The sequence below is a fragment of the Crocodylus siamensis genome, chromosome 6 (genome assembly GCF_052110815.1).
Source record: "Crocodylus siamensis isolate JL-2025a chromosome 6, ASM5211081v1, whole genome shotgun sequence".
Lineage (NCBI taxonomy): Eukaryota > Metazoa > Chordata > Crocodylia > Crocodylidae > Crocodylus > Crocodylus siamensis.
This window is the reverse complement of record NC_143400.1, coordinates 27,896,955-27,909,703: the sequence shown is the minus strand read 5'-3', so window position 1 is coordinate 27,909,703 and position 12,749 is coordinate 27,896,955. Positions and strand designations below refer to the sequence as shown.

Genomic DNA, 12,749 nt, shown 5'->3' with positions numbered 1-12,749 from the left:
ACACATACATATATATTAGGTTACAAGGATTATTTACATTTATTTTACTCTTTTCAATGGTTCATCGCACCATTTTGGCAATTGAAATTGGGACCTTTACAAATTTTTACTTCCAAATGTGAGATCAAGAGATGCCAATACCCTTGTTGCACTTTAACCAAATTACCATTTAAAAAAATATATATTTTGTTCCTTTTAGAGGGACAATTTTCCCCTCAGAATGTGTATTAAAAGGCTTTTTCCATATCTTTATTGCTGGGCCATTATAAAATCTTTAAGGTATTTGGATGAATCAATACTATTGTTCCCACGAATACCAGCACTTTTGTGGCACTTCACCGGTATTGCAGGTATTTTGCCCCTCCTGCTCTGGCTGCTGGAGCCGGAGTACTTTGTCTAACGCTCTGAAGTTTATTGTCAGTTTTCAGGTTTCCTTGGCTGCCCTCCAAACAGCCCAACATCGGGGAACTACACATACTGAACATCTACACTAGCATTTCCTATTATACCTTACAGTAAGATCGGTTATTGCAGGCTGTAGTGCATATTTACACTGCCTTTGTAGGGGGAAAGTTTGATTTCATGTGTAAAACATGCCTGTGTCCCGCACCATTTAATTCCTTCAGCCCCCATGCCTTCCTTCCTTGTCTTGATGAACTCCATCAATTAAAGTAAGAGCCTTAATAGCTGACACTGGGTTTTCAGAACCACCACTCTTTCCTCCCTAGAAGAGTCAGGCTATTCCTGGGGAGTGAGGGGAGGTAAAAAACCCGTTTCTCCCCCCACCCCCGGCCAAAGAGATCGCAGGTACTGAGACTTCCAGCAGTTTGTCTGCCCTGCAAGACATCCGCCGAGCAAACATCCCCTGCTCACACTCCGCTCTGCACCAACACCGTCACAGCCCTGGCAAAGCCTCAGCTCGCACTAGGCGAGTCCCCTCGTGTCCAGGTGCCTGAAGCCGGGTGGGAGCAGGGTCTCTGCGAACCGGCGCGGAGCAGCTCCGCGTCCTTCCGCGCGCGTCTGGAGCTGCGGGTGAGCAGCGCCCCGCGCCGGCACCGCTTCCCACGGGCCAGAGGAGGGAGCCCGGCGCGGCCGCCCCCAGAGCCGGCCCCTCTCTGCCGCCCTGCAGCCAGGGAGCGGGGGCCCTGCCCCGCCTGTGCGTGCCCCGCGCCTCCCCAGCCCCTGCCCCCAGCCCGCCGGAGCGGCCCGCGCTGCCCCCCGGAGCAGGTGCCCTTCGCCGTCCGGCTGCGCAAGCCCTACGGCGCGGGACGGAGGAGCCTGGCGGCGGCCGGGCCCAGTGCCTGCGGGGACAGCGAAGCGCCGAGCGTGCGCAGCGGAGCGCGGCCCGGCCCGGCCCGGGGCGCGAGTGTGGCTGCAGCTCGGCCCCAGGGCCCGGCGGACAGACGCCGTGAGGTCCCGGGCACGTGGGGAGGGGGAGGCGGCGCAGCCCCCGCCGGGCCCCCCAGAGGGCTCGGACACGCCGCAGCCCCGCGGACAGCGGAGGCTCCACCACAGATGCCAGGACCACATACAAGGCTGGGGCGACCGCCGGAGCAGCAGACCCCTCCGCGGAGCAGCCCCGTGCCGAGCCCAGGCCCACCCCGGGGCCCTGGTCCTGCGAGGCCGCCGAGAGCGCTGCCCCTGCCGCGCCGCGGGGTGCAGCCGCACAGCACCGGGCGCACCCCGCCTCATCCGTCCCCGCCGGGTCACGGGCAGCCCCGCCGCAGAAACGCTCGCCCCGGCCTTCCCACCCGGCCCTGCCGACCAGCCCCCGGGATGAAAGAGGCCCCCCCGAGCCGACAGGCCCCTCTCCTAACCCCGCTCCCCCCTCAGGCCCCCCAACCTCACTGAGAGCCCCCCGTGACCCCGCCCCAATCTGCCCCCTCCCTTCAGCAACACCCCCGCCCCGCATCGCGGGGCCGCCAGCCCGGCCCCTCCCCCCCGCCCGGCTGCCGCCGGCGGCGCTGCGGGTGTCGGGCGGGGTGAAGGCAGCAGCCCCGTCCCTCCCCCCCTCCGCGACGCTCCTGCAGCTCGGCCCGGCCGCGCAGGGCCGGTGTGCCCCCCGTCCGGTAAGCCAAGTGGGAAACGAAAGCGACGTCGCAACATCCGCCCGCCGAGCCCGTCCGGAACAGGCTATGCCCGCCCGGGGCCCCTGAGCACCCGCTGCCAGCCCGGGGGCGCCGGGACCGCCTTCTCCCTCCCCGAGCCTGTCCCCCTGCAGCCGGGCCCTGGGGAGGGCCGGGACGGTGGGGCCCTGGCACTGGGAGCAGCCACCCCGGGGCGCGGGGCCGGAGGAGACAGGTTGGTAGTTCCCTGGGTCCTCCTCCCCCTTCCTAAAGATGGGCACTGTTTGCTCCTTTCCTGATCGCCGTGTTGATGACAGCCAGCAGCTCTGCAATCACATCAGCCAGCACCCTTGGGTGCCCCCGCCCAGCCCCATGGACTTGTGTGTCCGCAGCCTCTCTCAGCAGCCCCTAACCCGCTCTGTCAGCACCGGGGCTGCTCCCCTCCCCCCCAAGCGGCGCTGCCCTCGCCTGCGCCAGCGCCGGCACCAGCTGCCGCCTCCTCGGTCGGGGCCCGCCCGGCCCTGGCCCTGCCGGGTACCAGCGTCCTGCTTGTGCCCTCCAGCTCCAGCGCCCGCCCCGGCCACGCTCCTACAGCTGCCCTCCCGTCTCCGCTTCTTCCAGCTCCTTTCCCGGGAGTTATTTTCCCGCGGAGCTCCCTGCTCAGCCCAGCCGGTCTCCACCGGAGGCGCTCGTGCTCCTGCAGCCGGGTCTTTACAGCCCCGCCAGCTCCGCTGCTCCGCTCTCCCTGTGTGTGGTGTCCCCGGGGCCCTGCCCAGGAGTCCCCCGAGCCACTGGCGGTCTGCTTTCTGGGGCCCGGGGTCCTCCCTCCGCTCAGCAGCCCGAGCTCAGTCCCCCGCGGGCGCTGCTGCCGCCCCCACGACCCGCGTGAGCAGCGGGACAAGCAGCACGGGCCTGTCGGCCGCGGGGCTGCCCCACCGCCGTCCACAAGGTGCCTGCGTGGCCCGCGCACGGCCGTGCTGAACCCCGGCTGGTCTCGGGCTTGAAGCCCTCGCGAGAACCAGGGCCTCCCGCTGGCGGCTGGGGTTGGGGTCCGGGCGCCGGGGTGCCGCGCGGGGCGGGGCGGGGCGGGGCCGGCGGAGGACAGCGCCCCTCCCCTGACGAGCTCAGCCTTACAGCGCGGGGGCGCGACCCGGCTCCCAGCTCACGTCCAGCCAGGGGGGCCGAGGGCCCGGACTGCGCGGGGTCGGGGCGCCCGGCCCCGGCACGGAGCCCCCCGCACACGGCGCCGCAGTCCGGGCTGCGCTGCGTCGTCCCCGGCCGCTCCCGAACAGCTGGGCCTGGAACCTGGCGACGGCGTCGAGGCCTGGCCCTGGCCCCGCCCACCCTGCCGTGATGGCATTGGAGGCTGGACCTGGCCCCGCCCACCCTGCGGGTGACATTAACAAGTTGGGACCGCGTCACGCTCACCTGCGATGTCTTTGGGGTGAGGCCTGGCCTACCCGCGTAGTGACACCATCGAGGCCGGGCCCTAACCTTCGCTGCCATGCTCTGCGTGTCACTGGGACCTGGCCTTTGCCCCACCCACCGTGCTGCTGATGTCATCAGGGTGTGGCTCTACATCTTCCTCAGCCCATTATGTCATCCTTGCTTCCCTGTCACCATGGGTATGAGCCAGCTGCCCACCGGTGAATCCCCGCCTGTGATGTCACCCATTACTGCTGCCATTTAAGGACCAAAGTGGACTGGGGTCCCCTGCTGTACCCCGTGATGTCATCTGGGCCCCGCTGAGGTGACAGTGTGCTGGGCCTCGACTCCTGCGCATCTCCCCGCTCCCCATTGGCTTTGGGCCCTTCCTGCAGTCAGTGACGTTAGGCCCCACCCACTGCCAGGATTCCCTCTCTGACCTCACTGCAGACGTTGGTGGGGTGCAGACATGGGGAGGGGGTGGCTACAATGATGTCACAGCACTGCTCCGACCCCAGTGACATCACCGGGGTAGATCGACCCCCAGGGCTCCATGCAACACCGGGGACAGTTTGGCTGCCCCGTGCTCCACTCGCAACGGCCGGCCTCTGCTGGCGCGTGGACACAGCAGAGGGCCTGGTTGCCATGGGAACGGGGACAGAGGTTGTGTCAAAGGAGGGGATGTCACTTGGAGGGTGGCAACGGGGACTGGGGGGGGGGATTGGGGAGGGCAGGGAGCTGGACGACCTGCTCACCCCCTGCCCGCAGCCCACACCCTCGTCATGGCCCTGCCACCAGCCGGGAAGCAATGGGGGGCTGCATCCACCTCCTCTCCCTTCCCTTCGGGGCTTGTTCTAGGAGCCCCATGGTGACCCCTTGCTTCCCAAAATGAGCTGGTGACCTTTCCCCTAATTAGGAGGGATTTGACCTGCAGTTACCCCAAATCTGACCTCTAGGAGCCCCACGTTGACCTCTCTGTGACCTCGCTTGCCCCAAGAATTGGGCTGCGACCGCTCACCCTCTGTGCCCCCCATGGCCTGCGCTGGGCTCTCAGCGCTGTGTGACCTCGCCGTGCCACCTGCACGTGTCCCCAGGTGCTCCCCCCACGCAGGCTCCAGTCGTTGAAAAATAAACCTTTATTCATCCTTCATGTCCGGGGGGTGGGGGCATGGCGTTGGAGTCATGGGTGGGGGGAGGGGGCCACAGTGGGCCCAGCCCCCCCCCCCCCTCCCCTGTTGCCCCTCTGCCTCTGACCCCAGCACTCTTCCCAGGATGCTCTAGGGCAGGCCACAGTCAGGGCAGGGGCAGCACCCTCACTCCCTCTGGGGCACCAGTTGTGTTGGCCAGGGTCCCATCTGGCCCTCCATGGGGCTCTTCCCAGAATCCCCTGGGGCAGAGCAGGTGGGGGTGTGCGTGCGTGCATGCGTGCGTGTGTGTGTTGGGGGAGTGTTACCCACAATTCCTCACCTCCAGGGCCCTTCCCAGCATGCTCTGGGGCCCCTCACAGGCTCCACAACCCCAGCACCAGCCCCAGCACCAGTGTCAGCCCCCCCTGTGGCTGAGAGCCCCTCCCCTCACACAGGTCCTCTCCACCCCCACCTGTCCCCCCCTCCTCGCCGGGCACCAGCTCCACATCAGGCAGGTGGGTGCGGAGCCAGGCGGTGTAGGCAGCTGGGCGCACATAGACCCCCGGGCGGTTGGGGGCACCACAGGCCTCACCCCAGCTCACCACCCCCTCCAGCAGCCAGGCTGCACCCATACGGCAGGCCAGGGGTCCCCCGGAGTCACCCTGCGGAGAGTGAGGGAGTGGGGGGTTAATGGTGGGGGCATGAGAGGAGCCGCCCCAAGCAGGGGCTGGGGGTGGTCAGGGAAGGATGGCATTGGTGGGAGCAATGGGATGAGAGGATTTCTCTGCTTGGTGGGAGAAGTGGGATGAAAGGGGTTCCCTCATTGGTGTCAGCATGGGACAGCTGGGTGGCACTGGTGCTCCGATTGGTGGGAGCTGGGGGAGGCAAGTAGGAAGGGGGAGGGCTGAGAGAAGCTGCCCTATTGGTGTTAGCGGTGAGATAGGAGGAAATGGAGCAGGAGCAGGCTGGGACTGGTGAGTCTCCCAGGGTGCGGCTGGTGGGGGCCAGGTGCTCTGGACAACTGGGTTTTCTGGGCACGGAGCAGAGGCTGGGAGGGTGGTGAGAGCAGTGGAGGCAGGGAGCCTGGACACCTGCTTTCGCAGCTGGCCCTCTATAGTGCCAGCTCAGCCAGGAGCAGGGCGCTGGGCAGCAGCAGCTGGGTGGCCAGGCCAGGGGTGGTGGCTCCATCACCGGGGCCAGGGGGCAGAGGTTGGGCCCAGCCTGGCATGGCCTCAATGCCATCATATGGGCCAGGCTGTGGGCACTCACTGCCCCCCTTCATCCATCTCCCCCGCCTCCTCGCCAGACACCAGCTCCACAGTGGGCAGGTGGGCCTGGAGCCAGGCGGCGTGAGCAGCTGGGCGTACGTAGACCCCCGGGCGGTTAGGGGCGCCACAGGCCTCGCCCCAGCTGACCACCCCCTCCAGCAGCCAGGCTGCGCCAGCGCGGCAAGCCAGGGGTCCCCCGGAGTCGCCCTGTGGAGAGGGGGGGCAGGGGTTAATGGGGGATGAGAAGCCACCCATTGGTGGGAGCCAGGGGCGGTCAGGTGGGACAGCACTGGTGGGAGCATGGGATGAGAGGAGCTTCCTCACTGGTGTAAGAGGTGGGATACCTGGGACCTTTCTATGGGTGGCAGCAGGGGGGCGAGAGGAGCTCTCCCAGTGGCGGCAGTCGTGGGAGGACAGGAGCTGCCATACGGGTGCGAGCTGTGGGGCGGGGGATGGAGAGTAGGATGGTGGAGGAATGTCATGGGCGGCAGTGGTGGGATGAGAGGAGCTTCCTCATTGGGGGTGGGAGTAGGATGAAAGGAGCTTCCTCATGGGTATGAGCCAGGCGGGGCATGTCATGGGTGGTAGCACTGGGATGAAAGGAGCTCTCTCATTGGTGTTACTCGTGGGATACCTGGGATCTTTACATGGGTGGCAGCGCTGGGATGAGAGAAGGTTCCTCCGTGGCAGGGCCTGAGGTGGGGGTGTTGTCCGAGCAACCCAGCAACATAGGAGTCCCAACACCGTGGGGCTGGCAGGCAGGGGACTTGGAGGGGAGGCTGAAGGAGCGGGCCTGAGTGGGTGAGAGAGCTGGGAAGCCTCAGGCGGCGATGTCAGAGAGAGCTGTGGGGTCCCTGGGGTGACGGGTGCTGGGCTGTGCTGCGGCAGGGGGGCTGAGCCTGCCCCTGGCAGGGGCTGGACTCAAGGGCAGGGTGGGGGACAGACCTCCAGAGCTGCCAGTCAGCCCCCCCCAGCTCTGTGCATATGGGGGGAGGAAGCAGACTGGTGGGAGCCGTGGGATAGAGCGCTGCCTCACTGGTGTCAGGAGTGGGATGTGAGGAGCTGCCTAATTGGTGGGAGGGGTTAGTTGGCAGTGCAGGGATCTGACTGGTGGGATACACAGGCTGTCTCACTGGTGGTAGTAGTGGGATAGGAGGAGCTGCCTTATTGGTGGGAGCTGGGGGAGGGGTTAATTGAGGGATGGCATCTGTGGCAGGGGTGGGAACGGTGGGATGGGCACAGAGGTCACAACTCCCCAGGCCGCCTGCCCTCCCTGGGTGTGTGGGCATGGCCCCTCCCTAGCCCCACCCCTCACCTGGCAGGCATCCTTCTGGCCCTGGGTGTAGCCGGCACAGACCATGTCATCACCAATGGTGGGGGGCTCCAAGCTAGGCACACGCTCGTACATGCACCGGCAGGCGCGAGGCCCAATCAGCGGCACCTCCACCTGCTGGAGGGTCTTGGGCATGGGCAGGCTGGCTGTGGGGGGCAGGGGGTTAATGGGGCAGCTGGGACCAGTTACCCCCCACTGGTCACCGTTATCTAGAACCAGTTGCCTTGACTTGCCCTGCTGCAGCCCAAGCCCATTGCCCCTTGTCCTGCCCCCTGCCCCTGCTGGGGTGCTGCAGCTCTTTGGAGCCCCCTTCGGGCTGTCCAACCTCCCTCAGTCTTCTGTTCTGCAGGCTCAATGCACCCATTTCCCAATTATCCCCACTTTCTGTTCCCAGTTACCCAGCTATACTGGTCCCAGTCTCCAGCTATCCTCCCCAGAGTCTCGTGGGAACCACCCACCCCATGAGGTCATCTACATGAATAATTCGTGAACCTTGACCCTGCCCCCCACCCCACCTGCCATTGCCATATCCACCATGTCACCCTGGTAACCATGGCCAAGTGACTCCCCCTTACTGGTCCCGGTGACTAAAGTCTACTGGTGCTAGTTGCCAAACTGTTCTGATCCCCGCTAACCAGCTCTGCTGGTCCCAGTTATCCTCCCCGGTTCCAGTAATGCCCCCCCCCCCCACTTAGTGGTCACAGTTACCAGGCTATACTGGTCCCAGTTATCCCCCCTCCTAGTCCCAGTTATCAAGCTGTACTGTCCAATTACCCCCCTTAATGGTCCCAGTTATATTCCCTTGCAGGTCTCAGTTACCCAGCTATACTGGTCCCATCTAATCCCTTCAACAGTACCTGCTTCTTACTGGTCCCAATTACCAGGCCATACAGGTCCCAGTTACCTGACCTTACTGGTCCCAGCTTCCCAGATGTAGCAGGCCAGTGTATGTGGATAGTGGGGACCAGTAAGCCAGGGGGGTAACTGGGACCAGTATTACCTGAGCCCCAAAAACCCTCCAGTCCTGGGTCCCTTCCACCTGCCGCCCCCAGGCACCATTCCATTTGGCTACTGCAGCCACCACACCCCAGAACCAGCCACTCCTCAGCCCTGGTCTACATGTTTGTTACACACCTGCCCCGCCCCAGAGCCAGCTGCACCTCCATCCTTCTTGCTTGCTGTTCTATGTGCCTATTACGCACCCACCCCACCCCAGAGCCAGCTGCACCTCAGCCCTCTCTGTGCCCTGTAATATGTGGATGTCACCCAACCTACTCCACCCCAGAGCTGGCTGCATCTCAGCCCTTTCTGGACACTGTTATATGCAACCGTTCCCCAACACACCCCAGATCCAGATGCATCCGAATCTGTTCCACTCTCGCCCCACCCCAGAGCTGGCTGCATCTCAGTCCTCCCTAAGCCCTGTGACATACAACCATTCCCCACCCCAGAGCTGGCTGCATCTTGCTCTGTCTGGATCCTGATATGTGCAACCATTCCCCAGTACACTGCAGAGCCAGCCACATCTTGACCCTCTCTGTGCCCTGTCCTATGCATCTGTTCCCCGCCCCCAGCCCCTTCAGAGCCAGCTGCACTCACTGGAGCTGAGCACGTTGCCCCAGCCGGTGACAGTGCAGAGGGTGCCACTGGGGAAGGAGAAGTTGGCGGCAGGCAGGCAGATTGGCTGCACACTGCGGTTGTAGATCACCGGCTCCCGCAGCTGCACCAGGGCCAGGTCCCCGCTGGACCCACCCTCCTCGTAGGCTGGGTTCTTCAGCACCTTGGCCACAGCCCGCACCTGCACCTCAGAGGATGGGTTGGAGAGCTGGTAGGCACCCAGCAGCACCTCGTACTCCTCCAGGCTGTGCTCCCTGCAGCAGGGGGAAGAGACGCGGTCAGGGAGAGTCACCCTCTGGGGGTACAGGGGCTAGGAGACGTGCCAGTCTGGCATCAAGCACAGGCAACGGCTGGGGGGCAGCCAGGACACCTGAATTCTCTGGGAGATGGGGGAAGACCAGACACATGGGGGGCTGAGATTTATGAAGAATCACCCTCTTGCAGTACAGGAGCTAGGAAACACACCAACCAGGTTCCAAATACAGGTAGCAGGTGGGACTGAGCAAGGTGGGGGGGGCAGGACACCTAGGTTTCCTGAGAGGTGGGGGAGGCCAGATGCTTCCATGGGGGCAGGGGGAGGGATTTGTGGAGAGTCACCCCCCCTCCCCCTTGCAGTATAGGGGATAGGAAATACATCATGCTGGGCACCAACTATAGACAAGGGCTGGGACCAAGTAAAGGAGGTGGAAAAAAACAAGACGCTTCGGTTCCCTGGGAGGTTGGGGGTGGGGGGGGATTTATGGAGAATCACCCTTCGCAGTATAGGAGCTAGGAAATACTCTGTGCCAGGCATCAAATGTCAACAAGGTTTGGGACTGAGTAACAGGGTTGGAGGGAGCTAGGACACCTGAGCTCCCTGGGAGATGGGGGAGCCCAGACACTGTGGGGCAGGGCAGGATTTATGGTGAATTACCCTTTGCAGTATGGGGACTAGGAAACGTGCCATACTGGGAAGCTGGACCTGAGTAAGGGGGGTGAGGGGACCCAGGACACGTGGGTTCCCTGGGAGATCCCAGATGCTTGGCAGTGGGGTGGGATTTATGGAGAATCACCCCCCCCTTGCAGTATAGGGGGGTAGGAAACACACCATACAGGGCATTGGACATACACCAGGGTTGGGAGGGCAAAAGGGAAGAGTGTGAGAGGAAGTGGCACTTGGGGAGAATCCACATACAGCAGCTAATAAGGATAAAGGCCAGTAAAAAAAATAATGCCCAAATGTTCGGGCCCCTAGAAGAATCTCCCTGTCCAGGGGGGCAGTATGGGGCCCAGGACCCAACTCACTTGGGGAAGCAGTGGGCAGCTGTGAGCACCCAGCTGGGTGCCACCAGCGACCCGCCGCAGACGTGCTGCCCACCGACTGCCAGGCTGGCCTGCCACGGCCACTGCCCTGCTGCCGCCGCTATGCCGCCCACGATGCGGCCCACCACTGCCGGCGTCCCACACGCGCCTGCGGAGAGCGTGTCAGTCGGCCCCAGCCCCAGCTCCAGCCCCCCGCCCTAGAGCACCCCAGCCCCCGGGGACGCTCCGGCCCAGTGGAGCTAGCAGGGGCAGACCGAGTCAGGGCACAGAGAGAGACCGCCAGGTCCGGAGGGGCCCTCGGACGCCGGGCGTCGCGCGATGGGAACAGGGGGTTGGGGAGTCGGTCGCCTGGGGCCTCGTCCGCCGTCCCGGCCCGCATGCTCACCTGTCTGCGCGTAGGTCACGTGCACACCTGGGGGGGGGGGAAGAGAGAGGGGTCAGAAGGGAGTGAAGAGCCCTCTAGCCCCGCGCCCGCGCCCGCGCAGACCCTCCGCCCCGGAGCTGCAGAGCCCGGGCGTCCGGGCGCCCCACGTCCCAGACAGCCCGGGCGCCCCCGCGGGAACGCGGCGTCCGGGTCTCCCCTCCAGGCCCCGACTTGGTCTATCCCTGCTTAGCTGCCCGGGCACGTGTGTCCTGGACGGGGAGCCCGGTCCCCGGGGTGCTTGGGGTGGGCAGGGGTGCGGCACGCCCAGGGTCTCCGGCTGTTCCCGGATTGGGGGGGGCCGGACGCGGGGGTTGGGGGACCCCCGGGCCCCGCCGTGACGCAATGCGGGCCGTGTCCCCGGCAAACCCGCGCAGGCGAAACTGTGGCCGCGCCCGCGGGCGGGAGAGCCGGAAAAACCAGAGCTCGGAGCGGAGGAATATGCCCCCCGGCCCGGCCCGGCCCCTCCCCTCCCCGCAGCCTTTGGACTCCGGGGCCGCGAACCAGGGCGTCGGGGCGCGGGCGGGCCCCAGTGCCCGGGCACACGCAGGTGTCTGGGATCTTCGCCAGCCAAGAACCGGACTCGGGCCGGAAGCTGGCGCCGCGGGGGGTGTCCCGGACTCCGGGGGCCCGAAGCCGAGCCCCCCGGGGCGGGGAGGCGCGGCACTCACCCAGCATCAGGCCCAGTATCAGGATCAGGCCCACCACCGGGACCGGGCCCATGGCGCCGCTCGCTCCGCTCGCACTGACCCGCCGCGGCCGCCCCGCTCACCTGGCGATACCTGGCCCCGCCCCGGGCCCCGCCCCCCGCACCTGAGCAGGCCCCGCCCCCACGAAGGGGGCAGGAGTGTGAGCGCATGCACACTGCCCTGGTGTTTCATACGCACCCACACACAAGCATGCACAGACGCGGGGAACCTAGGTGTGTGGGACACACACATATGCTTGCACATACACGGGATTCAGGTGTCTGAGGGACACGCAAAGGGAACCCACGTGTAGAGGCCACACATACGTGCTTGTGCATGCACGCCCACCCCCACACAGGATCCAGGTGCCTGGGGACACGCACCAGGAGCTCAGCTGTTTGGGATGTGCACACACACAGGCCCCCCATGTCTCTCATCCACCTGTCCGGGCTGCACACACTCAGACACAGCCCTGGCATCCTGGACACACACACACAGGTATAAACACACACACACACACGTGATGACACAAAACCCGGGTGTCTAGGACACAGACGCACACGCATGCAGAACTCAGATGCCTGGGCCGTGCAACACACACACACACACACACACACACACAGAGAAGTTCAGCACTGTGCACAGTCTCTCTGACACCCCCCCCCCCCAGCTGTGGCAATCCAGCCATCTCACAGGAGCACGCGTGGGCTCAGGCAGGGCACGCATCTGGTGCCATGATGCGCCGGAAGGAAGACGGCCATTAGTGGCACTCCAGGCTGCTCATAGGGCAGCTACAGCGTGCCAGCCAGGGAAGGGCGCCAAGAGACAACCATTAGGGGTGGAACAACTGAGGCACGGTTACGTGTGACACTGGGTAGGGATAGACTCAGCCAGCTCTGGGGTGGAAAAACAGGTTCAGCTGCATAACAAGGGAGGGAGGGGGGGACTAGGAAATAGCTACATATAACACTGCATGGGCAGGCCAGGTTGCAGCTGCCTCTGAGGTGGATCTGAGCTACAGGTGCATAGAACATGGCATAGGGAGGACACAGCTAACTCCAGGTGTGACCAGCTAGAACAGCACAGGGATTGGGCTGCCCTGGAACTGGAGGGCAGCCAGCTCTGGGGGGGGGGAGTTAAGGAAACAGTCCCAAGACAGTGCACCTGCCTGGGGCCCTGATGCAGCCCACTCTGAGGTGCAGCAACTACACATAACAGCCCCATCAGAACCTGAAAGCAGCAGGGACTGCTGGGGGAGTAGACCCACCTTAACTCTGAAACCTAATGAACACTTCTTGATCACTCATCCTTGTTAACCTGATCCGAGTAACGACTTACAGCAGCGGGGTGGCTTCTAGGAGGCAATTAGCTGTTTGGGGAGATAATTAGGGAGCAAATCACTGGGGCCTGGGCAACTAGAGCCAAGTCACAGAGAGGCAGGCTTAAGTGCTTTTGGTAACTGTGTTCAATGCAGCACCTAATGACAGGACAATTATTCAGA

At 64.2% G+C, this 12,749-nt stretch overlaps 1 protein-coding gene across 2 annotated transcripts; it reads right to left on the bottom strand.

Annotated features, from left to right (window-relative positions):
- Positions 1-4,609: 4,609 nt before the first annotated feature.
- On the bottom strand, positions 4,610-12,503 carry PRSS8 (serine protease 8). Of its 2 annotated transcripts, none has more exons than XM_090054783.1 (6): positions 11,231-12,503; positions 10,524-10,550; positions 10,121-10,286; positions 8,819-9,090; positions 7,202-7,365; positions 4,610-5,280 (listed from the first exon to the last, which is right to left on the bottom strand). In XM_090054783.1, exons 1-6 carry the CDS (start codon positions 11,280-11,282, stop codon positions 4,993-4,995), a joined length of 969 nt encoding a protein of 322 aa, XP_089910909.1. In that variant the 5' UTR covers positions 11,283-12,503; the 3' UTR covers positions 4,610-4,992. The 2 variants fall into 2 exon arrangements, with proteins under 2 accessions (XP_089910909.1, XP_089910910.1); XM_090054784.1 differs by having other exon boundaries at positions 5,249-6,093; positions 11,231-12,501.
- Positions 12,504-12,749: the final 246 nt, after the last annotated feature.

Excerpts from the sequence above, each read along its gene's own strand:
- PRSS8 (XM_090054783.1), bottom strand. The coding sequence starts at position 11,282 with ATGGGCCCGGTCCCGGTGGTGGGCCTGATCCTGATACTGGGCCTGATG. Across the intron at positions 9,091-10,120 it reads GCTGCCCACTGCTTCCCCAA|GGAGCACAGCCTGGAGGAGT; the intron begins GTGAGTTGGGTC and ends CCCCTGCTGCAG. Across the intron at positions 7,366-8,818 it reads GGGCAACGTGCTCAGCTCCA|CCAGCCTGCCCATGCCCAAG; the intron begins GTGAGTGCAGCT and ends TGCCCCCCACAG.